Genomic DNA, 27,268 nt, shown 5'->3' on the forward strand with positions numbered 1-27,268 from the left:
TGAAAGGATATGGATTTGATGGGTGGACTGTTTGGTGGGTAAGGAATTGGCTGGATGGTTGCATCCAGAGGGTAGCAGTCAATGGCTCGATGTCCAGATGGAGATCAGTGACGAGTGGTGTCCCTCAGGGGTCTGTACTGGGGCCAGTGCTGTTCAATATCTTCATCAATGACATAGACAGCGGGATTGAGTGCACCCTCAGCAAGTTTGCAGATGACACCAAGCTGAGCAGTGCAGTTGACATGCCTGAGCGATGGGATGCCATCCAGAGGGACCTGGACAAGCTGGAGAAATGGGCCTGTGTGAACCTCATCAGGTTCAACAAGGGCAAGTGCAAGGTCCTGCACCTGGGTCAGGGCAATCCCCGGTATCAGTACAGGCTGGGGGATAAAGGGATTGAGAGCAGCCCTGAGGAGAACAACTTGGGGGTACTGATAGACGAAAAGCTGGACATGAGCCGACAATGTGCTCTCGCAGCCCAGAAAGGCAACCATATCCTGGGCTGCATCAAAAGAAGCATGACCAGCAGGTTGAGGGAGGTGATCCTGCCCCTCTGCTCTGCTGTGGTGAGACCCCTCCTGGAGTGCTGCATCCAGCTCTGGGATCCTCAGTACAAGAAGGACACAGACCTGTTAGAGCGGGTCCAGAGGAGGGCCACAAAAATGATCAGAGGGATGGCGCACCTCTGCTATGAGGAAAGGCTGAAAGAGCTGGGGTTGTTCAGCCTGGAGAAGAGAAGGCTGCGGGGAGACCTTATTGCGGCCTTTCAGTACTTAAAGGGGGCTCATAAGAAAGATGGTGACAGACTTTTTAGCAGGGCCAATAGCGATAGGACAAGGGGTAATGGTTTTAAATTAAAAGAGGGTAGATTCAGACTAGATATAAGGAAGAAATTTTTTACAATGAGGGTAGTGAAACACTGGAACAGGTTGCCCAGAGAGGTGGTAGATGCCCCATCCTTGGAAACATTCAAGGACAGGCTGGATGGGGCTCTGAGCAACCTGACGTAGTTATAGATGTCCCTGCCAATTGCAGGGGGGACGGACTAGATGGCCTTTAAAGGTCCCTTCCATCCCAAACCATTTTATGATTCTATGAACAATGTTTGCCCAGTAACCGTTAGGACTCCCACTGGTTGTGACACCAGGGCATAAAGTCCTGCAGATTATTGAAAACCTATACTGCCCTCATCCTGTTTGTCAAAAAGAAGAAAAATCAGGTCAGGATCTCATGTTTTCTCATCTTTGTTTTCCTCTAGACATTCCTTTGGAAAAGAAGAGCTGCAGAAAAGTTGCACACTGAAAAGGCACACTGAATTTTTCCTTCAGCTGGGTCAAGGCAAGACCTTTGTATTGTGCATCTTCTTGAAAAATCTCTCCTGCTAACAGCAAGAACAGTCTTGTTCTCCATTTCCCCTCCATCCACTCCTAACTACGTGAGAGCCAAATGCATACAGATATTTTAAATGAACAACTAATGTTCATATAAACCGCAGCTTAGGTCATCAAAGGTTTGAAAGAGCCCAAATTACTTAACTTCCTCAACCGTGCGCTTGTTCCCACGTGTGTATGACAGCAAGAAGGAAACAGCCCTGAAGAAAACAGGAAAAGTTCAAACTTGCACACACAGTGTCTGACAAGAGCTTGTTTTTAAAGCTTTCCCACATGAAAGAACCTAAACAATCAAAGCAAGTAAAAACAGTTTACACTATTAAAAGATGACCAATTATGTAAGCTTGAACAGACTTAAAGCAAAAATAATTTCTAAAGCATGACAATATTTGAGACTCTAGCATACAACATACAATGTTACTTTTATAGGGGCTCTAAAAGAACAGCAAAGACTGAGTGACAAAGTCACAGCAATGGAGAGCGTTAAACAGCACCCACAACTGGACAGCCTAGCCACTGCCCTTGCTTTACCAGTCCTCAGACTATAAGGATGTCTCTCCTTTGCATGTCACCATAAATAACAAGAGATTAGTCTTTACAATTACACCTAGAAACGGAAGGAGGGGTTAGGTGACAGAGATTTGTGGGCTTCACTGAGAAGCTACAATCCCATCGCTAGGAAGCAATGATAACAGAACAAACGACTGCAGTGTGGGAGGACAACTCTGGACAGCTAACAGATGGTATTTAAATAAGCAAAATCCTACCATACTTTATTCTTAAAGCATTTCTCATTTTTCATCACAGCACAAGACAATTTTCTTTTAAAGAATAAAGGTATACCAAAGAATGAATCACAGAACTGAACACAATGGGATGATGGTTTGAAATCAGTGGCGTTCACTTTGATTCAAGCATTCAAACTATATTTGATCTGCTTATTATACCAACACTGAAGCACCAAAACAGATTAAAGGCAGTTAATTGAGCATGGAAAAAAACATTGAATTTGCTGAATCATAAAATTCTCTCTGTAAAAGAGCATTCTGATATAAGCTGGATTTCCTACTACAGATGTAAAATCTAATTATATTGTCTTATTATGCATCTTAAAAGGACGGACTTAAAATGCCTGAACAAAAACCACAGTGGATACAAAACCCATTCTATTTTGGGAATTAGGGCACAGAGACTCCTACAAGAAACAAGTCCCTTTCTCAGATTACTACCTGGCTAATTCCTGTTGTTGGAGACTCAGATCAAGAATTTCAAAGGGCAGCTAAGACCTTTACATGCCCTATTACCACTGACTTCCACTAGCGCTTCCATAGCAAGACTCCTTTATATGCCTTGGAAAGCTGCAGTCAAATTATTATTTATTTCTGACATTCAGAAATCAAAAATATAACCCATATTTGCTACAGTAGCTTGGAAGTTAACGCAGCAGCTGTAAGACTTTGAGGTCAGATAAAACATGACTGGACACTCATCAAAGAAAGCACTCAGACCGAGCCATTTCATCTCAGGAAAATCTTGCCGTGCTTGGGCAATTGGTTTGTTTGTTTGTTAAACTGGGTGAGCAGGTTAAATGCCTTCAAATTTGTTACTGTAGAAGGCTATGAAGTACAAGATGCCCTGAATCTAAAAAAAAAAAAAAAAAAAAAGTAAAGTGACACTATAACTGCAAATCTTTTAGATGCTATTACAAGCTCATGTAATTAATGAGACCACTGGGAAACAGTGCTGTGTTAAGACCTATATTTTGGAATCTGGCCAAAATCAACTGTTTTAAATAATCATCATCAACTTAATTGAGGAAAAGATGCTTATAACCAGACCGAGAAGCCTTCAAATATAAAGGGATGTCTATGATTCTCACAGCACTTACTGCACTATGTGTCATCAGCAAAAACTGCAAGAAAGGGTGGAAATGCAATTGTAACACTACTTGGGTATAAAAAAAAGCGTGAACAGATTTTTATAGCGCAGACAGTAAGTTAGGATTTTAGTAAAAAGTCAAAAAGGCTGAGGACACCTTCTATTCTGTATTTTTTCCTAGAAAAAATAAATGTGGGTGCAACAAAATCCAAGTTATTTAATGATAGTTATTACAGTTCTCACAGAAAGGCTTTTCTGTGCCCAGGAATTTCTGGGCTTCTTTTGTAACTGATTAAAGAGTTTATGGAAACAACCCCCTGCCCTGCACATGAACCAAAACACCAGAAATAGGAAAACCTTGATGCTGTTTCCTGCTTCAAAGTGAAAAGCAGCATGCTTATCACCGAGCATCCTTCATCTGAGGAAAATAAGGCCTCAGGGTATCGAAGAGGACACTTTTTAGTAATAGTCTAAGAGTCTCACTAGTTTCGCTTTTATGTCCTAAGTCAGCTCAGTCAGGCATGCAGGAACTTTCTGGGCTGCAGAATGACATGTTTCTGGAAAACTATAACCTACTCAGGTCTTTCACTGGTGAAATTAGAATATTAATATCTTCATGCACATGAAGACCAAAACCATTTATTTCTCTCATAACTCCTGCAGTACACGTTATTTTGCTACAGTGAGCTGTGGCCTCTTCTTACTGTGTGCTCCAAGATGTGTTTTGGCTATGTTATGCTATGGGCCTTCTACCTCTAAAAGAAGTTGCATGGGTAAGAGCACTCAGGAGGAAGAAAGTAGTATTTCTGCTGCAACTGGCTCCTCCTCATTTTCAAAGCATAACAAATGTAACGGTATCCTGCTCTTTCCACATCATTAGAGCCCAGAGGAACACATCTGAAATCAGCCAAGCAGCAAACCTACCAGGAGAGCTGAGCCTGCTACACTCAGCGCTTTGTTCTCAGCTGGAAAAGATATTGCACATGCATGTACGAGAGATGGATGGAGATTCAAGATGCCTGTTGCTGCTCTTATTTACTACAGCTGGCACCACAATGCATTAAGTAGTGGCATTTCAATACCTCCATTTTATATTACAATTTTGAAATAAGTTGATAAAGGAAGCAAAAATTTTTCCTACCAAACTGCACCACAGACAAGACTTCTGTGCCAGCACAGTCTTTTGGTTCGTATTTTCAGTCAATCACATCCACTGGTTTTGTGGTCTAAGGTATAGGAACTGGAAGCACCAAGAGAGAATGGGCTCATGGAATATTTTTTGCATAAGAAAACAGAATTATTCTTGTTTCTCCTTAAAATTCACCTTTAAGAGAGACAGCCTGATTTGGCTTTGCTAAAATTTTGAAACACCCCTTTACTATGAGAAGTTGACCATATATATAAAAAAAAGCCAACATTAGTTTTCTCTCTGCGTTAAAGCCAGTGCTCTCGTTACTAACGACATTCTCTCAGTGAGAGAATTTCTTTTCATTGCTGTTTGAACGGCTGCTCAGGTCAAGCGAACAGACCCATCAGTTGTCACCATACTCTAATGCAAGGCTGAGAGCAGTGACAAGATGTGTGCTCTTGGGAAGTGTGAAGACATAAGTTTACAACCTCAGCAGCAGCATGTAAAAATGGAAACTTTTTTTTTAAAAAAGCTCTAGAGACAAGATTTATACAGTGGTATTTCCAATATCTACTAACTATAATCATTAAGATAACTTTTTGCCTTGAAATTCACTTCTGCACAGACAATCTGAAAAGGGGAATTATGGCTAAAAACTTACATGGCCTTTATGTCTTAAACGCGACACAAAATATGTACCAAGGATTTCCAATCCATGGGCGACTTGAGCTAACATACACCCTTTGTTGCAGCTCTGCGGAGTGAAGTGCTCTACAGCCAGCCGCAGTGCTCGGTGCAGCAGGGCAGGTTGCAAGAAGCCCATGCTCTCCACTCTGCCTGGCACCACTAAACCCAGCCCTGGATATTGGTTTCATAAGTTGTGGTTCTGCTTCTGGAGCTTCCAACCAGTCACATTTTCCACATGCAATTAAGTAATGGTGAGTGAGTTGTTGTACATGACGTTTAATTTTCAATAGCTGGGGAAAGTAACACGGGAGCTGCAGGCAAGATCATTAATCTCCTCCAGATCCTCTGTGCTGCCAAGTATAGCAACTCATTCTTCACTGCGCTAATGCTGCTCTTCCATCATTTCTGTGTATGCTGTACCAGACAGAGCCATGCGAGTAAATGTACACATTTATATGCATTCACCCACAGATTATTACATTGTTTACAGGTAAGCTGTGTATGAGCAAAGAATATAAAACAGTATCAAGTATGATGTATATGTTGGTGGGAAGATCACATTATAAAATGGCATGGGGATAAGTGCCCAACGAAAGTCACAGCTGGAATGGATGCATTTATGAAATTCCAATATATTAAAGCGTATACGAGTTCTGGGAAAGGGGAGGCTTCTTCCCAGACCTCCTGCCCAGGGTCATAAGAGTAACACTTCCTGAACTACAGAGTGAATGCATGCACGTGTCCTTAACTCATGTACAGACTAAGAGAAAAAATTTTCATGCTTCGAGTAAGAGAAAAGATGCGCTTATGTAGATGAAAGGTTGTTTTAGCATATTCCCTCCCACAAAAGCCACCCCAGTTCTCCTTGTCAAAGTCAGGTTCCCCCTTTGTACAAGTAAGCCCTAGCTCACTTTTTAGATCCTATTTTGATGCCCATACAAAGCTATCCTTCACACATCCGCCCAGCCAATGCTCCACTTACTCCATCCATACTTGCTTGCTCCCCTCACAGCAGCTCCCTCTCCAGCCCCAAGCTTCTGCATTGTTTTCACCTCCTGCTGGCAGTCTGGGTGAAGCAAGCTGCCCACCCTGCCTTCGTGCTGGCAGAACCAACCTAAAGCACTTTAGTAAGTTCTAAGGGAAGTGGTGAATGGAGTTGGCAGCCGGTCACAAGTGGTGTTCCCCAGCACTCAGTGTTCGGGCCAATTCTGTTCAATATCTTTATCAATGATCTAGACAAGGGGATCAAGTGCACCCCCAGTAAGTTTGCAGATGACACCAAGTTGGCCAGGAGTGTTGATCTGCTGGAGGGCAGGAAGGCCCTGCAGAGGGATCTGGACAGGCTGGATCGATGGGCCGAGGCCAACTGTTTGAGGTTCAACAAGGCTCAGTGCCGGGTCCTGCACTTGGGTCACAACAACCCCATGCAATGCTACAGGCTTGGGGAGGAGTGGCTGGAGAGCTGCCTGGCAAAAAAAGGATCTGGGGGTGTTGGTCGACAGTCAGCTGAATATGAGTCGGCAGTGTGCCCAGGCGGCCAAGAAGGCCAACAGCATCCTGGCTTGTATCAAGAATACTGTGGCCAGCAGGACCAGGGAAGTGATCGTCTCCCTGTACTCGGCACTGGTGAGGCCGCACCTCGAGTACTGTGTTCAGTTTTGGGACCCTCACTACAAGAAAGACATCGAGGTGCTGGAGCGTGTCCAAAGAAGGGCAATGAAGCTGGTGAAGGGTCTGGAGCACAAGTCTTATGAGGAGCAGCTGAGGGAACCGGGGTTGCTTCGCCTGGAGAAGAGGAGGCTGAGGGGAGACCTTATCTCTCTCTACAACTGCCTGAAAGGAGGTTGTAGCAAGGTGGGGGTCGGTCCCTTCTGCCAAGTAACAAGCAATAGGACAAGAGGAAATGGCCTCAAGTTGCACCAGGGGAGGTTTAAATTGGATACTAGGAAAACCTTCTTCACAGGCCACAGGGAAGTGGTTGAGTCCCCAGCCCTGGAGGTATTTAAAAGACAGGTAGATGTGGTGCTTAGGGACATGGTTTAGTGGTGGACTTGGCAGTGCTAGGTTGACGATTGGACTTGATGATCTTAAAGGAACTTTCCAACCTAAATGATTCTATGATTCTACAATTCTAAGTTCTTAACAGGGTGCTCTCAAACCCAAGAGGGACAGCTCAAGTCTTCAGCAGACACCCCTAAAACAGGCATTCAATTACATTAGATCTTATTTTCTTCGCACTGTTAAGGAGAACTCTTCAACAGACCTGAGATAAATAGTCAAGGAAAAGGTTTATTTCACTTCAAAGAGAACTAAGCAAGTTCAGCATTTTCAAAACAGGACAAATATGTAAATCACATATGTAGGTATGTAATGTAATAGGACAAAGTGCAAACAAATCTTTTGATGAGAACTGTTCTTACCGTATGAAAACTAGCTTGACCTTTGATGGCGCAGTCTTAATGATTGCAGAAGCATTCTGGTGACTTCTTCCATACAATATCTGATTGTTTATCTGTTAAAAGAAAATGAAGATTTTAATGTAAGTGGAAAAGTATGCATTGTTTTAATGCACACCACCAAGATTTCCTAATTTACTGTGGGATAAAGAGATGAGACTCAAAGAAAATGCGGTCCGCAAAATATAAATTGGATACCTTTTGAGGCTCTTATAGCCAGGAATATCAACGTTGCACTGATAGATACACCTATCTGTACAGTGTTGTAGAGACAGAAATACCAGGAGCTGACGCACTAAAAGCCTCTTTCAGGCACAGTTGTGCTGCAGAAAGACATCATATGATAAGCAAGTAAGAGGAGACGGGCACTGCTGAGCTTGGCCTTGGACTGCCCACGGCTGTTGCCCCTTCCTTCAGCCAACTACTGGAGGAGGATGGGGGGCAGTCTGCAACTCAGCAGCGACACTTTAAACATTCCTCATCAGCTTTCTTATCATTCCTTTCAAAAGAATAAATCCTAATTTGATTTTTAAGAACATCCTCCTTCTCATACTGACTCCATAATGGATCACAGAATTGCAGCCTTAGAATGGATTTTAAAATATTACATTTTCAACATCTTAGACTCCAATTTATCAAAGAAAAAATATTTTATTAATAGCAAAACATTCCAAGTTTTATTCTAGACCAATATAAAACAGGAACCAAATGCAGAGCTAGTTTAGTCTTATTAGTAAGCCACAAATGAGAGAAATCTTTTACTCTTTTTCACAGACCCATAGAATGGATTTTAAGTATTCTTCCCAGATTTTTGGAAAATAACTTGATCTGAGAAGAATCATATAGATATGACAACAGCACAGATTTTGAGACAGACACTCCTATACCTTACCTACAGGCAACTGGCAGTTTAGGAAAACTTGCTGTTAAGATTGTGATGACTCCTCAGTTCCACTTAAGGAAACAGAACTGAGAGCCATGGAGACAAAGGACAATTTAAGAACATGCCACATCACTTTTGCTGTGATGGATCAAACACCTAAGCACAGCAACAGGCACCAAGTACTACTTTGGACACTTCTGCTGTGTGCAAGTAAATGCTGCAGTTTTCAGAGGGAAACAGCTTGGTTTTAATACAGCATGAGCTTCAGGACATTTCTTTCTGTAGGAACTAGAAGTCTTTTCCCAGTTTGAGGAAAATAAGATGCTTACTGTCTCCCAGTGCCATGTTCAGCAAGTGGGACTTCAACAAGGACAACAGCATCTCTGAGATGAATATAGTAGTTACTTCCAAGCCAACCAAAAGCATACTCAGTATTATACCAAAAAAATAATCTGCAGTGTAAAAATGGAATATTTAAAGCATTTCATTCATCTCACAGGCAGGGCTTGTGTTTAACACCATGCTCCACCTCAGCCTGCCCACAATGCCCTGAGTTTCTTGAGCTTCAGCTCCCCTTCATTAATGCTTCCCACCTCAGAGGTATCCTAGGAGGATGCTTGCCTTTCAGGCATTGCACGAACTATAATCATGAAGATCATATGCAGAACATAAGGTAGATATGAATACCACAATAAATTTAAAGAAAGTAAAACCTGAATTGAATATTATGGGAAAAAAAGGACTACATCAAGGAGATTAACAAAACCCTTGAGCAGTCTCTTAGTTGTACCCTGATGATTTTCAGATTTAAAACTAAGCTGAAGCAAACACTCAACAAGGTGGTGAAGGAAAGCATCCTCCCCTGACAGCAGGGAGCAGGACTACCAGAGCTGTCTTCCTTCGACTTTGACAACTCAGACTGGAATAAGCACCAAGATAACTTTCTCTGGAGGAACAATTATTTACCTATACCTGAATACCTGTGCACATGAACATGGAAACTAATTCAAAAGCTACATTTAGCATCTTTTATTTTGTCCAAAAAAGAAGGCAAAACATTAAAGATGAAGAAAAAGAAATGAATAGTATTTGAAGTCATGATGTTAGTTCAGGTTCACGGTTCAGCTTGTCCTGTGTCTTGCCATCTAAGCAAGCACCAGAGGCTTCCAAGTGTGCAGAATAATCTGCTATTTAACTCTGTCAAAATTCTCACTCCACGCATCTTGATTAGATTAACGCACCTCTCTGGAGCTGGAGTGTTCACACACCATTCCAAAGTGAGCAGCCAGCTTCGTTTCAATACTGCAATTTTTTCCTTCCACTCTTCATTTACAACATAATATTTACATTCACATTTGATATACCAATGCTGTTTAAAACAATAATGATAATGGAGCCCAGGAACAATTTACTAGTGATTATAGAAGGACTTTTTGCTACTGAAAATGTTTGTATTGGATTTTGGTTTTGTGTTCTCAGATGATTTTTTCATTCAGTCAAGAAATAACTTGCCAAGTCTTACAGCCTTGTGTCATACAGGCTATTTGGTCATACTGGCAACTTCACAATATTCCCATCTTATTTTCAATGGGTCAAAATAACATGCAAGTTCATCAGTTAAATAAGGACAATGCAAGGACAAGAATAAAACCCCTAATACTTGATTATTCATGAAGACTGAAGTGCAAACCATTTACCTAGCAACTTGCTTACTGTACAAAGAGAGAACCAAGAAAGGTGTACGAGAGTCTGAGCTGGCATGAAACGATCAGCACTGAGGAAACAGTATCCCATCAGCGTTCATAAGAGTTTAATATGGTGCTGTCTGCAATGGCCATGGCTGCAAAGATAGGGTGAGAAGCAACATCCTAGGCTACGCTTTGTTAATCAAAGATAAATTTAAAAATCCAATGGCAAAAACGAATGCTCAGTTGCATTCTGGCTTCAAGCTGGACTTGAAACTTTCAGTGAGTTTGTTGACTTAATTTCTCTAAGTTTAAAAATAAATTATTCACTGGGAATACTGTATGCTTTACAAATTGTTTGGATTTAGTTAAACTACCATCAATTTTTTCTGAGCAGCAGACTCCTTAGATTAAAATTTATAGTCTTTACTCTGGCTAAATTAATCCTATTCAGTAGATGTATCAAATAGTACAAAATTTAATTAGCTGTGAGCTGGGTCTGTAAGTTAAAATTATTTAATTACACCAAAATGAAAGGATAATCAAAGTAATATATCTCCTCAAGGTTTTGGACTGTCCCAGATAGTTATTACAACCAGTATTAATTTTTCTTTTTTTTTTTTTTAAAAAAAAAGTCACTTTCCTTTGCAAAGTAAATTAGTGTTCCGTTAGCTTCATATACCACAATGATGAGCAAAGCACAAAAGCCTACTTAAATAAAAGAAAAAAGAGAACATCTAGGATTTCATAAGGAACACCATTTTAAATCTTTCAAATTAAATAAAGTAACACGACAGATTAACCAAATAGTACTCTGGGAGTCAAAACCTATAAATCTGTGCTTTACTTTTTTCATCAGCAATTAGAAAAGAAAAACAAAACTTTGACTAAGCAAAAGAAATAAACTGATCTAAATCAACCTCAACTCTTCTTTAAATGTCTCTTTACATAACTTCTTGGAAAGACAGCAGAAAACAGAGACAGATAACAACATGCTACAGGTATGAGGTCAGGTCAGCACACTTAAATTCAATCTTTAACATAACCCTGCACTGCTTTATGGCAGATTTTATCACATATCCCAAATGTACTGTTGCCTTCACCTACAAAAGTTTTGGTTTACAGTTTCATACACTAAAGCAGCAGAAAGTACAAAATCACTGAAATCTGAACTCTTAAATTAAGAGAAAAAAAATTAAAGGATTGTTTGCTTCTCAAACTTTAATTTGCAGAAGCGAAACTTTAGATATGGATATTTAAAAAAAAAAAAAGCACTGTTTTTACTATGCAGCAGTAATGGAAATCCATAAAATTACTATCATCTGATTTTTATGAAAAGCAAGTTAACTGATACCCAAAGCTAGTAAAAGAACTGGCATAGCTTTCTGTAATAATTATTTCTTTGTACCAATGCATTAGGTTCCTTCTAACCACAGGAATTGTAGCATTTCGAGATACAAACAGACTCCCTGAAACAATGGAAAAAGTTTCAAAAACTTTTTGATCAGTCAAATTATATAGACTGAAACCCCATAAAATACACCATACCCCCAAATAATAAAGTGTGAGGAAAACACTGGAAAGAAAAAATAATTAATTAGAATGTGAATTCTTCTTTCCTCATCAAATTTCTTGCCTGCACACATTCAAACATATGCATCATCTAAAGTGATCAAGAGACCATAAACTCCAGAAAATCTCCTGCCCTGCATTGCAACTTGGCTTTGCCGTTGGTTCGGCAGGCAGTTGACCCCTGTGGTTCCCCACCTAGAGAGAGTGGAAAGAGAGACAGGACGACAGAACACCGCAGATTGCCTCATGCACAACCAGCTTTCCGATTACAGCTTTACCTTATTTGCAGCTTTAAAAATCACCACCCAACACTAACCTTAATTGGTAACCTGTATACAGAGCGCATGAAAAAAGTATTTGTATCCTCCTATGAAAAGATGAAAAGGATGCTATCCCCGAACGTTACCTTCACTAAACGAATCTGAGAAGAACAGAAGCTATGACTATTGTGTTTAAAAAAGAATAAAAAAAACCCCACCACTAGAGTTAATCATTCAAGATGACTCTTCTCATGTGAAAACCTCACTGTCTGTCTACGTTCGAATTACTGTCCCCCTTGAGAGATGGTGCCACTTGCCTAATCCAAAATAGCTGTCTTGACACAGGAAAAACATAACGATCCCACAACAAATAAACTGAGAATAAAATGCCAATCCCCCACATTATATAACAGAAGTGGCATTATGAATTTGGCTGGGTAGTTAATTTACTTGGGGAAAATACTGATGTATCTATTATATTATTACAGCATAACCTATATTTATCTAAGAATTTTAAAATAAAATAGCAATAAAAATACATTTAGCACAAAAGCCCTCTGGCTTTGAGCTATGACAAAAATAGCATAAAAAAAAGAAAAAAAAATTGCCTCTCGTGCAACAGTCCAGAACGGACAACAGGCAAACTTGTACAGCAATTCTTGACTATGAAGACTAGCTTTCACTCTTTCAAGAAAGAAGTGCTGTGGCCTCCTAGAGCAAAACATCCAAACGAGCAGTTTCCTTCCACCTCCTGCCCTATTTGCAGCCAGATAAGCAGGGACAGGAAGATGGCAGAAAATCCCAACATCAGTAATTTAGCATAACAGGGCTCTGAACAGCTTGGTTTATTAATAGAACACAGTTGACTCTCTTATGGAGAGATGGTAATAATAATAATAATAATAATAATAACAGGGTGGATTATTCAGTGTGAATAAAACCTACCATGCAGGGACATGCAGGACAGACCCATGCAGAGTTCACGAGCAGCAGGGCTTAACAGCACAGGTACAGCACCACATGAACACGCTGCAGGCCATGCTGGGCACAATCAGCCGCAGGACTAAGCCCAAACTAATAAGATACGAAGCAGTGCAGACACCTGCACTAAAACAGCAAGACTGCAAGGCAGGAGCACCACAGATGGTTTCTTTACTGGGAAATAGAATGGAAAAGCAGAACTTGTGTCATGTTAAAAACACATTCTTTTGCACAGGGACCAAATTCTGACCCAAGTAATTTTCTTCCACATACGAAAGTAGGATGAAAGGACCGTCTCCCTCAAAAAGCTGTTTTCTTCAGCAACATACCCATCCAAAATACATCACAGAAGATGTATTAAGAAAATAATGATTACATACAGTTTTCTTATGTGACCTGCATTTCACTCAATGTATAGGCTGGATTGACTTTGAAAACAAGCCAGAATCATGCCCCCAAAAGACTACTGTTGTTTGCAGAAGCTAAAAGTGAGATGATATTTCATTAATACAGTGACAAATGACTTTATGAATAAGGAGCTGAGGCAGTCTGGCACCATTCCACATCCTTCAATTGAATCCAGTCAAACTCCAGTTCAAAAGAAAAATGAAGAGGTAATATCCATTTATCTATATCTCTCTCTATATATCTCCATCCCGTTAACTTTAACCCCCATCAACAGCCATGAAGAATAATCTGCACACACTGAAGTAGCATCCACTGTTTTAATGGAGCAACACTAACCAACAGGATTCACTGGGGCACCCTGGGACAGTGCAGAAATGTTACAGGCTTCCTAAGATGTGAATCCCTTCCCTTGCTGACATGCTATAGTATTCAAACCTGATGTGTAATGAAAGATGCAGATGCAAATATACTTGCAACATGCAGTTAGAAGAGGGTTGAGTGTGGCATGTCTATTTGCTGACGAACAGATGAGAATACCGGGGAAAATGGCCTCAAATGCTTATGAATGAAGTGGCTGCAAAGTCAAATCGCTTTTTTTTTCTACGAAATAACTAAATATTTCAGCAGTGGGCAATGGCCAGCAGCTCAGTCTGCAGGCAGAGCAATTAAATACCTACATGCAGTGCAGCACTACCCAAAGGAAGAGAAGTCAAATTGCTTCATCAGTAAAGATTGTCCATCCAGGTCTCTGAACGAGGCAAGGAAACCGTGAGAGAGACAAATGCTTCTGTGACCGGTGACCATACTCACGAGTCTTCAATTTTATGTCTTTAATTGGAGAAAACCAAATAATCTGCATTCTGTCATTTCCTAACTTCTGAATGTTTGAGTTTGCCATTACTGCTCTTTTAACATATTTTGTTGTAAAAGACACTGCAAGTAAAGCCAGTTGACCACCTTGACCTCTGCATCACTGGCATGGAAGTAGCATGAAATCATACTGGAGATATTCAAAAGGTGTCTGGACACAGCACTGGGCAACTGGCTTCAGGTGGCCCTGCTTGAGCAAGGGGGTTGGAGCAGATGACTTCCGGAGGTCCCTTCCAGGCCCAACGATTCTGTGATATTCCTACCTCAGTGACCTGTATACTTGTCAGGTATGAGGATTCCTAATGGTTACTAAAATAACCTACTTATTAAACCTAATGGTTATTGAAAAAAAAACCTGCCAGTGTAAACGCCCATTAGTTCCATTTCAATGCTATTCACATAACACTGAAATGCTTTTAAAAGACAAAAAAAACAGAGCTGTGAATAATTGACCACTGGTGCGAACATGAGACGTCTGTACATGACTAATGCACAACCCATTCCTTTGTAATACAGGATGTTTTGACACTGGATACACACTCACTGGGGACCAGAATGAGATCACCACATCCTTTCGTATAAGTAATCACACTTATGCCCACTAGTGACACACCTTTAATTTGATTGCAAAGGTAAACAAGAGTAGTTACTAAAGTCTCTTTGAACTTCAGTTTATTTGAAGTTTGGCATTTTTGAGATGGTGAACATCACTCTCCTTCCACTGAAGGAAAAAATGATTTTATCTCCAACTTGACAGGGAGAGGAATTAGGGCAACACCGCCACTTTAGAAAATGCTACTAGTAACATGACTTGTGCATGTAAATCCCAAGCCTTGAGATATATGTGATTAATCACAGATGGAGAATCTTTCAAGTACTGCTAGCAATACTTAACATCAGATCAAACAAACGCTGCAAGGAATAACTCATGAGATATAAAAAAACTTCAGTGGATCCTTCTTTGTGGAAAAGTATCAATACAAAAGGCTGTGCCTTTCCTCTACCACAAACTACCTGGTCTACAATATGCACAGAGGAAAACAGTACCATGAGTCCTTTCAACTGGTATACACTCAAAATTTGATAATTTAATTTTTTTTTTTACCATGAGAATTTGGTGCCAGGGACAGAAAGAACATAAATTTGAAGGAGAAAGTAATTTTCCTACCCTACTCCAGTATGGGATAGACCTTCAATACCATTTATCATACTTAAAATAATAAACTTCAGATGGTGTTATTACTACAGCAAAACAAGTCTTTCTTGTACTATGTGTATTGAAAACCCATAATTACATAACTGTTAGATAATGACAAATGCTTAGACAATTCTGAGTACTCCCAAGGTATCCCCAGGCAGTCAAATTCCTCTTTCTCAAGTCAAGAAATGTGAGAAAACAGGTGGTTCTCTGATGGCACAGAGTGTTGCTGAAAGATCAAAAAATCACCACCCATGGAGAGCAGTAGGTCAGCATATACATGCTCTTCAGTGAAAGCTTCTCTCTAAAGGAAAGATCCCCAAGGATGGATGATTTTTTTAAACCACTGAAGCAATCATGATGTGGGGAACCACTGCAGGTACTGCAACAAAGTGTCATTTTGCAACTGCCAAAAATCAGGTGAAGTGTAGGAAATCTGCGTTTTCAATCTGAAGGTGAAGCAAGGAGGTAGGAGAAAAAGTGAAGACAAAATACTCTACTTGCTAATGAGCTCTCTTGCCTTGTGGGTGAACTTGTGCCAGACATTACTAAAGAAAATAAGTATTTTAAGTTACAACAGATCAAAACAGATTACAGCACAACATTTTATTTTCAGGATGGGGGATATCCCTGTCATCTGTAAAAACACATATGGTAACTTTGAGGGGGTTTTGGGTTTTTTTTAATGTAAGGTGTGAATTTCCCTGTGAAACCACATATGCACTACAAGGATAGATTTACTATCCCCTTCCTGCCTTTCAACAGTCCCTCCCTAAGCATAGCTCATGAACATGCTGAGAGCACAGACTTCATGGACAAGACATTAGTTTTCACAGGCCAATGATTTTTGTTTCACTGAAAACTCATTCACCTGCCAAAGGCCAAGTTCTCAGTTGGCATAAATCAGTGCAGCTCCTTGCCTCAGCCACCTAATTCCATTTGCAGGCTTTATTTAAGGTTCAAATGATAGCTTCACATATGCCTCTCCCTCTCTCCATATGAACCGTGCTTAATAGTTAAAGGAAACACTTACCTCTAGAAGTTCATCGCCAATATGCATCCTTCCATCTCGTCCCGCAGGTCCATCTGGATTGATACCAACTACAAAGATGCTCATACGAGAGCGGTCCTTGTTGCCAGCAAGGCTCAGTCCAAGTCCATTTTTGTCTTTCTCAAGTTCAATAATGTGCAACTCTCCTGGTAGATCTGCATATCTTTGCCTGATTTTTTCTAGAAAGATCAAACATAAAATGAGTTATAACATAAAATAGCTTACATGCAGATGTTCAAGAACCCATACAAATAAGCTAGAAATTGATGGCTTCTCAGCATTTACTCTTTGGTAACAGAGGTCTTTCCAGCACAGACTCTAAAATACCATTTACTGTGGCTCTGTCACTCACATAGCAAAATGCAGCATCAGCTTCAAGTACTATTCACATTAAAACTGCACTATTTTAATTATTTGTACAACAGGCTGGTTCTAAACCAAAAATTTTTTGAAAGGAGGGTAAACAAGGGAATTCCAGAGGCACCTCAATCTTACCTTACAAAAACTATCAATTTCAGGAAACTCTCATAAAATTAGAGCTGGTTAATTAACCACTGTGGGTAACTGAAATGCTTACGTTGCAAACATATTGCAAACTCACATCTCAAGGTAGAATCTTTTACTTTTGCTTCTTTCTGGTGACTCAGGAATATGCTTACCATGCTCTACTTAACATTATGTGCTACTGTGCAGATGAGTACTCAAAGCAGATGTCAGTGACAATGTATATGATTGATTACATTTTTAATGCAGCCTCACTGGATATTAAGGTAGTTATTTGTCTTTCATCTACATTTCAACCATTTCTGTGACAGAGTGCAATATACTTACAAAGTTATTTGGAGCACATTGCGTGTCTGTGGAGGCTGACAGTTTAATCTGAATGTCTTTTCACCACTGGCACGCAAACATCTATAACTATTGCTTGTGAGGGTCAATCACAGCAAGGGTAATTTTTTTTCTGTCTGATTGTCCTTTGCAGATTTTAAAGCCAGCTTCATAACACCACCTGCATTCGATGCTTCAGCTGGGGCACACATTAAAAAAAGCAAGTGAAAGTATTTTGCTGTGGCTGGATGTCACCTTTAGTACAGAGCCCAAGGTGAAAGAAACTGCTGCATTATGCATTAAGAAGAGAAATAAGAGATATATGTTGAACTATATCCCTGAGTCAGCAGCAGTAGCTAGATCAATATTAGCTATTACCATTCTACCAGGGAAGTATATTTTAATAGTATGATTTAACCACTGTAGTGAATGTTACCACGACAACAAGGAAGAGGGGAAACAGATGGGGAAGGTGAGAGGGAGGCAACTAAAGGTGAATAAAAACTGCTGAGAAGAAAGACAATAAAGCAGAGGTGTTCCTTCCACAGCCCCTGTGCAGAATGCCAGGGTGATTTAGCCAAACTTGTGTCCACCCCAGCGGCTGTCCTCTCTGAGGGTCTTTCCTGAGCAATTGTTCCAGCTTCAGCAGCCCCTCGTGCTCCAGCAGAGACTGCTGGGACAGGGGGAACAGCCTCCCATCTCCAACCCCAGATGCACCCAAGAGCATTATCTACTCTCAGAGCAACATGGACAAGAACCAGCTCTCCTGTCACTGTATTTACAAGCTGGCATTTTCCTGCCGTGCTCAAAATCCCTGGTGGCCTGGAGCCTGAGCCTAAAATCCTGGGGACATATATTAAGGGTGAGATGTTATCCCTGGAAAGCTGTAAAGCCCTACAGAGGTCTGCACAAAATCAGAATATCATAAAAAATTAGAAAAAAAACTCATTTGTTACTATCAATTATATGCCAAAAATTCATGTACCTGCATTAAATGGTAATCATGTAGCTACATAGTTCTTTAATACATTTCTTAACTAATGGGGTCAAAATGTAATTAGAGGTGTGATTTGCTACTTGAATTTGGAAAGTGTTTTTTTTCTGCTTAGCATGCAGGATACCTCCTGCTGAAAAACAGCAAGTGAGGAAAGCTCTTGAAAACGGTGCTTCTGAAAGTATAGCAGATACAAGCACGTACACAGCCACATGTGTTTTATTCACACCGCCGAGGTTTAATGTTCTTTTCCCATTAAGCAAAGTCCAGACCTGAAAAGCACTAAGACATTTTCTGCCCACCACAATTAGACAAACAACTCATTTCAGTGCAGCAAGTAGCTGCAGTGTATCCCAGCTGTAAGAATATTACGAACAGTTCATCAGCAGAAAAGGGATTTCTTAGTGACTGCACTTTTGTGGATAAAGCAAAGAATCAGTACTCTGGAGGCATGCTATTGACGGATCGTTGCTTTGCCACAATTCCTTCTGTTGTTTGTTTTACATTGACAACACATCTCACTTTCATTTGCTAGGAGCAAAGCGCACATCTAAAGCATGTTTTTAGCAACTCGTAGTCAGACGCACAGAAAAGAGGTGAAGGGGCAAGGAGAACACACATGCTTAAATGCCATACAGATGAAGCTGCACATCTTCAGAGACTTCCTTCAGAACTCATTTCTTGCTTGTCAGTAAAACTCCTTGAAATTCCCCAATCAGAGTCTGATGCAGGAGCAACTCTGTGACACTGCACGTGGACACATCGCTCCAGTCTCTATCTGCAGACAAATGCCTTCTGAGACTACCAGTGTCAGTAAGTCTGTAAACTTTGCAGTGTTTCCTCCTGCTGCAGCAGCACAAAGTGTGTTTTCTCACACAGGAAAAATGTTAGCTGTTCAGAAGTATGTGTATGTTCCTGTTCCATGCTAGGCTGAAACTAAAAGTAAGTTTTAGTCCTCTAAAAATTAGTAGTTAGGGCAATACCCTGGGATGAGAGAGAGCCCCACTAAAGTTTCTGGTCTGCCTGCATTGGGCCAGGACTGGAACCCTGGTGAGCCGATGCCCGGCTCAGCACTCCAGCTGTGCCAGCAATCCCCCCCCGTGGGAACAATTCTTTGGGTAAAGAAAAATTTATCTGGGCAAAAAAGAGCAACCAACTCCAGGGGTCATCAAGTTGCTTTATTTGTTAAGAGTATTTTTTTTTAAAGGGTTTTTCCCACTGCATGTTTTTGTTTGAAAAAAATCCATACTTACAACAGAAGGAAACCTCTGTGTGGACTAAGCACTTCATTAAATTACCACATTAATTTACAAAGCGACTATTTGAAAGGGCTGAGGTGACTGGAGTGGTAAAATAGTGGGAGACTATGGAGGAAACAATGAAGATGCTACATGCCAAGTGTCGCTTCCAGCCTGGCAGGAGGGCACTGCTATCGAGTGCTGCCGGAGAAGACGCAAGCATGTGTGTACGTGTTTGTGCACGTGGGGACAAGCAGAGATACCCCTGCTTTTAAAATCAAGCCTCCCTTAGCAGGGCATCCTGTCTCCTCCCTGAACAACAGAAGGTTCTGGCTCTCACAAGCCCCACCTCCTGCAATTAAACACTTCCAAGGGCTGTCCTCAGCAGCCAGCCTTGCAGTGTAAATGATAACGCGCTATTCCCAGCGGTGTCGTTGCGTTACTCATCCAATCTGCATACAAATATCCTTTGGGCATCCAGCTGACTTCCTATAACATTGCAATCGTATTCTCAGTTTGCCTCTTAATAAGAATCTCCTAAGATTATTTTAAACAAGTATTTACTGCTTAAATAAACGTGCATCTAAGGCATCTTCTTTTTAATGCCTTTTTCAGCTGTTTTTTCTCCCCTCCAGCTGGTATCACTTTTCAGTTCTCTGCCTAGCATTGGGGAGCCAGTTAGCATCTGCTTTTGCAAAGAATTCCATTATCTGCCTTCATTACCAGATACTTTACACAAGGCAATTGTAATTCTGTTGTTGCTGCATTACACATGGGACACGGCGTTTCTTGTTTTGGCACTACATGGAGTTGTTTCCACGTTCGGTGGCAATATGCCTATCACAACTTCTGCAAACATACCTCACCAACGATATTTAACTAGCTAAGGCTGCATCCAGTTTCTTTTAAAAATACTATACAGATGTAACGTGAACTAAAAGCACAAGTATACACTTTAGTGATCACTCCTGCAACAATACTTCCCAGTTATATTAGCAGACAATTACATTTCAAAGAGAAATCATGGAAATGGAAGACAACTGCTTTCAAACAATATACTATTATGCTGCTGCATACGTTTCCCTGCTTCAGCCACTATTCCTATTATATTAAACAGAGAGATAAAAGAAATAAATGGGGACAATGTGGTCAGGATATTGGAGTTTGCATGATCTAGTATTGCAACAAATACACAATTTATCTGCATGGAAAAAACAGACACCACTTCTCAGGAAGGCAAAAGGCTCTTTAAATTACAAAGATATATGAAGTACTTGCAAAGGGCTGAGGAGCCTGTTTCCCAAACCTGCTGAAATCTCCAGTTAAATGAGCTGAAAAGGAAGAGGTGTTTCTTTTGAAAATGGTGTCTCTGCATAATGCAAATTAGAGTCCATCTAGAAAGGTAAAAAGAGGAAAGAAAAAGCTCTGGATGACTCAGCTAGGTGACTGGTTTTAGTACCAAATGCTCAATATTAAAACTGTCAAGGCAAAATACAGAGAAAAGAAAGGGAGAAAAACACCACAAAAAGAGATGACAGATGATATTTGTATATAGAAGGTGATACTGAGGATTTTACATCCCTCTCGCGCTACCTCAGATAACTATTAGCAACATATGCTGGCTTTTGGAGACTTAACAATGGTCCCATTTATCAGCCTGTGTTCATTTTAATGGTTTTAGCTACCATTTTTATCACATGGCACATAACACGTTTACAGTCTTTGCCTTTTCTGAGATTACTCTGCTCAGACAGCAGTGTTTTCGCACAACCACTGTTTTTCATTTAGTAATGACAGATATCAGAATGCAGCCAGCATCCACTACACAGAGCCAACCTCGCATATGAAACAACTAATTCCCTTCTTGATTTCACTATAAACGTTAAAAAAAAAACAAAAAAAAACCCAAAAACATAGGAAGTCCCTTGAAAGCTAACCCTAGAGCTGTGGGGGCAGCACGTCTAATTTACTGATTACAATTTACAAGAACCTAAATAAGCATATTGAAGGGACCATAATTGAACAAATGGGGTTTAGAATTCTCCCACTACTAATAATATAATAAGCTTATTGTTTTAATCTTCCCACTAGCCCTCTGTTCAGCTCCAAGGAGGCAGACAGTTCTTCAAACATTATCTCAAAAGCGATGCACTCGTCTGTTTTTATAAGCTTTAAACTTATAAATAGAGAGAAGAGAATTTCTGTAATGCTTTCTTAAATTCCGTAAAATCATTCCTATTCTTCTCTCAGTGATCAGTATGCATGAGAAAAATAGGGCAGTTGTATTCAAAACTGGCAAATCTAAATGCAGGGGCCAGAGATTGTGTTATGACCAGTCCCCCTCCCTCAGGTGGTAAGAGGAGAGGACAGAGTCTGCTGGGGCTCACATCTTTGTAAATGCTGTTATCTCCAAACCTGTGGGCAGGGAGCATCCCTGTAGTGGGATGGGGCAGCTATGGGTTCCCCATCTGATCCAGAAACTCAGCATCTCCTACGATCTCCCTCTGAACAGCCACACCATCCCTTTGGTAACACTTTGCTTCATGTACATCATTTGGAAGTTATTTACCAAAACTGAAGCAATGATTTTCAGAGAAAAATAAAACCCAGTGTTTCTATTATTCTTTGGCACACTTCAGTTAATGCTCTCACCCCAAGCCCAAGTCTGTCATATACAAAGAAGAAAAAAAAAAAAACCACAGAGCTCCATGGCTGTATCTCTCCCCTTCCTCCCCAAAGCACCGAGAGCCAAAATATTATAACATTACTTTTAAGTACATGAGGGAGAAAGCACACACAAGGTGCCACACAGGCAAAGCCTTCTCTAAATGAACAGTTAAGTGTAGTCTTTCATACTCACAAATATAACTCATCCAAGCTCAAGTGAAAAACAAACGTGCCTTAAACTCTCCTGAGACAACATTCTTACCCTAACTTGAAGACTGTATCTTTTCTTCTTTTTTTGTGCGCGAAGGATTCAGGGTATCATTTGGGATCTCCGCATTTCTTCTCTTCTAACTGCACCCTTCAGCTCAGGCTCCCGTTCCGTTTTGCTCCTCTCGTGCCATGCAAACGCTTGCAGCAGCTTCTCAGCTCATGCAAGAAAACTTTCTTTCTCCTCCAATGCTTTCCTTAAATCCCACTTGTCCCTCACATCACCCTTTCTACAGCAGAAGGTAAAAATTTCTGCTAGTGATTTTTAACTAATCTGGGAAGAAGGGTATAATGAGTCTCCACAATCCACTTCAAGTACCATTTCATTTTGTTCCTGTGAGCAGGTGACATTTAGAAACAGTTATCGTTAATTTTTTCTTCCTACAATCTAAGAATTGTCACACCCAAAGACAACAGCAGAGAGAAAAGCAACATTTAGCCCCGGCTGAAAAACAAGGTAACTGCAGTCTGTAACACCAGGGAGCATCTCCAGTGCTTGCACCATCTCATGTCAGCATTTTGAACAAATGGAGTTCTCGCCAACAATTTTTTCCTTATTTCAGGCCCAAAGCTTCATTTTAAAGCTGCAGTTTCATCACACAACATTAAAGTTCTCTCAGGAAGGGATATTGTATGTTTTTCTTTTTTAATTAGATGACAAGGACATGACGAGTCTATTCATACCGATGTTTATCTGAGATCTTTAGTATTTTTAAAAGGAGATTCAGTAGAATTGTGGTAAGCAGAGCATCCTGATGCTAATAATTGCTGATTATTAGGGAATCTGCTCTCCCCTGCACGCAATACTTCCAATCATTTGCCTTTCAAATGACACATTAACCCTCACCCAAGCACTTGGGATTCCTCGGAAGTGACCTCCTCTGCGTGCTGTGATCTCGCAATCAGTCACTCTGCTGGAGCACTGACACTGAGCTCAGAGTGCCTCCGCACCAGCGGACAACCCCGCAGTCTTACAGGCTTTGGAGGAAAGGACTGGCAAAAACTGCCCATGTGTTTCTTGCCTCCTGCCCTGGGACTGATAAACTGGTTGTTTCCTCTAGATAGGAGACATGCAAAATGGGCTACCTGTTGGAGCATCATACTGCCACTAGTTGATAAAATACAGTCAAATAGCAAAGACATTTTTCTTTTGATAAAATCCTCTATGAGGATACAAATAGTTATGTGCAAAAATATATCACATCATGATTGATGTTTGAGTCCACAAAAGGCCCAACATTTTGAACTAATTACATCCTTAAAATGTGGGGTAGCCTCAAAAGACAACTGCTGTAGACCCCATTTTAAAGCAGTTGAAAAGATAACTGAGAAAAATCCCATTAAAAATACTCTACTGTACAATATTGCAGTATACTACATTGTACCATGCAGTTTAAGTCATCTAAGGCCAAAATACTGCAGGCTTCAGAGCTTCCCAGCCCACTCAGTGGTGATGGCACTGAGCAGCCTGGAGATAAGGCTCAGCTATCACAGCCGCCAGGCTCACGCATGCTGCACCTCCCGAGAGGAAGGCAGCCTCGCTCCTGCTCTGCTGAGGCTTGCCTAACATAGCTCTCTGGGAAGCTAGGACATGTTAACAGTATAAGAACATTAGAAAACACTGATTTCCATCTGCAAAGTCTCAAGGAAATTTGAAATAGCTCTAAATGCACATCGCTTGCACTTCTGGCCAGCTGCACTGTGGCTATCACCTGGCATCGATATGCCCACCAACTGTCAGTGATCTGTGAGGATGCATGATGTGCACACACAAAATCAGATTCCCAGATGCTGTGACAGATGATGTTTTAATGACCCATTTTACAGTGCAGTTTTGGAAGAATCTCACAATTGGGACAGAAATTTCTTTTCTAAGCTACCCTTTCTGGCAGGACCAGGTTTTCTGGTTTGCTCCTGCTTGCATTGCTCTGCTAGGACCATATAATCCATTCCCGACATTTGTATTTGAAAGCTGCTCATTCATTTGACGGAAGAGCAAGTATGTCTGAGACTGAACAAAGAATATTGGGGAACTCTAATCCATTGCTTTTCTGCTTGGTCTCAACACGAACAAATGAATATTGTGAACATTTAAATTCTTCCTCCCTTGACAGTAATACAGTGTAACTTGATCTGACAGTGTTTCATCTTTAAATAATGATGTTCCCACAAAGCAACTGGCACAGTCATTATCTTGGAATCTTTCTGCACTGAGTCTAATTAAAGAGAACGACATCAGACTATTGTCAGAAACTGAAAGTTTGTTACCTAATGAAGGCTTTTAGGGGCCCAAGCATCAACTTTCCCAGTGATAAGTAATTGTAAGAGGCAGCACAGAGGACACCTCTCAGAAGCCAAGGTGATGAGGCATTTCTCGCACAGTGGTTCATTCTTAATTTAAGAACCTGCGATGAGAGCCTGATCCTCCTCCATCTAGAGGGTGACGGGTTGAGAAAATGAGGAGACTTGGACTTTATTATTAAAGACTTTTTGACCAGCAAACATAACCTGTACTGATGAGCCCAAAGTTCTACAGAAAATTCTTAAAGGAAGGTCTCCAGGGGAATTGCCACCATTTGTGAAATGTAGGAAAAAACCCCAACCGTAAAGCTTCAAATAAAGTCAAAACAGTTGCACTAACAAGCCATAAAAATAAAAAAGACTAAGGACCTGGTTGTGGAAGAGCAGGTGAAGAGGAGAAAATGATACTGTACAGCTGGGATAAGAGATGGTGGAGAGGAGATGGCAGAAGAGCGTCCCAACCTAATGTGATCGCTTGCTCTGCCACGGCAGCACAGCCTTGCAACACAACAAAGCTACATAACATCAGTGTGACCTGACAATGACTAAATTAAATTTTTGGATTAAAAAAAAACTCGCCACGGTAGTTTAAGTTTGCTTGTACAGCAATTTTTAAATATGCTGTGACAGTGATTAGAAAGATTAAAGTTGGATGAGTCATCTGGGACTGTAAAGCCCAGGAAAATGCCCACAGAGCTATGCTGGAAAATACAGTTCAAGTCTTAACGGCGAGAAGACCCAAGGTGGACAGATCATGATCCGCTACTTCAGTTGTGATTTAATTCAATGGTGATCTTAATGATAAATTTTAACCCTCTTTAATATTTTTAGGTTTTAGTTATTTTGCTAAAGAATGATTGTAAGTAGTTAGTTACTACAAAAACACATTTGTCTGCAACAAAAGATTGTATTTACATTTTATGTTCCTTCTTCAGGCCAGCTATGGGGATAAAATGCCATATAAGTATTTAAGGAAATATAAAATTTACTAAACATCTGTTGAAATGCTCAAGATTTGTCACATACGTCATATTGTGAACAACATTTCTATACCATATATTTTTAGTAACAATATATACTGTTTGTATTTGGACAGAAATTAGAATGCAATTAAAGTTTAAGCAACAGCTTTGTAATAAAAATATTGCATACAAATATGCTAATTGTGATTAATATAAGAAAAACATTTTTATTGAAATGTTTTCATTTAAAACTGGAATATTAAACAAAAGCATTGTTATTCTCACAGTAGATAATGGAGGTTCTATGGTGATCAAAACCATTTTTAAACGGTCTAATTTCCACTTTGTCAAAGATTTCCTTTTGTGTGTCTTGAGGCCTTCACGAACACCTAGTTAACGATAAACGCTGCGCAGTGACCTCGGAGGAGGTTCTGCCATCACACCATGGCCACAAACACTTCCATAATTTTCCAACTGACAACTCTCAACTTCACACTCCTAGTTTTTATTCACAGACCAGAAAGAAAAATATCCTTTTTCAGCTCCTAACAAGTTGTTCAAGTTTGATAAGCTATTTTCATTCCCACTGAATTAGTTGAATAAGCTGTAGAGAGAATAGGTCTTTGTTTCAGGCAGCTGAAGAAAAAGTCAAAAGCCGTTTTTTTACTACAGTCAGTTCTGGGTCCAGATTTCTTTCAATTCTCCGTGTGCATACATACTTTTCCTGAATACTTTTTTCATTTAAATTATGCTAATAGGTTAGAGTATGCTCAGATATTTATGTAGATTGCCATTTAAAACTTACAATGCATGTTAAAAGCAGAAAATGTTTGATTTAAATTAAGTGCAAATCCAATTTAAATAAAAAAGCAGCTTAATATTAAAAAAGATGCATATCCAGCTTTTAGAGAACATAAGGTGATAGAGCGTACTCCACTTATAGAACAGACCTGACCAGCCCCACAACACTGCTTAGTATTGTTTATCTCCTTATTTTTTTAAAATTTAGACAGCTATATAGAATCAGTATTTTGCTAGGTTCATACCTGGTTAGTCTTTCATTAAACTGACTACAGCTCCTCAAACACTTACAAATTATCTGATGACTTCTAGGATCCTCTGTGCTTTTGCACAGGACACTGAAATCATGCTCTGTAATTCCCCAGAGCTGCTGAGAAGTCCATCAGCTACTTGAAGACCATCCCTGTACTGCGTTTTGGTGTGCTACATATCTACCCTATCACTGCACGCTTCTGGATATGAAGCCAAGAAACAAAATATTACATGAGAAGAACAGGCTCAGCTCTCCTCATACCTGCCCGCATCATGCAATGCTCCTACAGAGCCAAGAAATTTCAAAAGAGTAAGTCTGGGTTGGTTCTAGGTCCTGGTTTTCTGAGCTATCAAATTGCACTTCAGTCACGTCTTCGAGCTTTTTACAACACCAAGCAATGCTTAGAGGTTTTGTTTGTTTGTCTAAGTATAAACCTGAGTTTCCCAATGTCATGGCTCACCTTCGATTGCTGAGGTAAAATGTAAAATGAAAAATGACTGCAACACCT

At 40.3% G+C, this 27,268-nt stretch overlaps 1 protein-coding gene across 1 annotated transcript in view; it reads right to left on the reverse strand.

Moving 5' to 3' along the window:
- PATJ (PATJ crumbs cell polarity complex component) overlaps positions 1-27,268 on the reverse strand; it is a 159,897-nt gene that overhangs the window by 46,812 nt on the left and 85,817 nt on the right. The window contains exons 29-30 of the mRNA XM_082314335.1: positions 16,432-16,628; positions 7,506-7,597 (exon numbers count right to left, since the gene is read on the reverse strand). Coding sequence (XP_082170461.1) covers positions 7,506-7,597; positions 16,432-16,628 — 289 coding nt within the window. The remainder of the gene's footprint in view (positions 1-7,505; positions 7,598-16,431; positions 16,629-27,268) is intronic.

Source organism: Platalea leucorodia, assembly GCF_965183815.1.
Source record: "Platalea leucorodia genome assembly, chromosome: 5".
NCBI classification, from domain to species: domain Eukaryota; kingdom Metazoa; phylum Chordata; class Aves; order Pelecaniformes; family Threskiornithidae; genus Platalea; species Platalea leucorodia.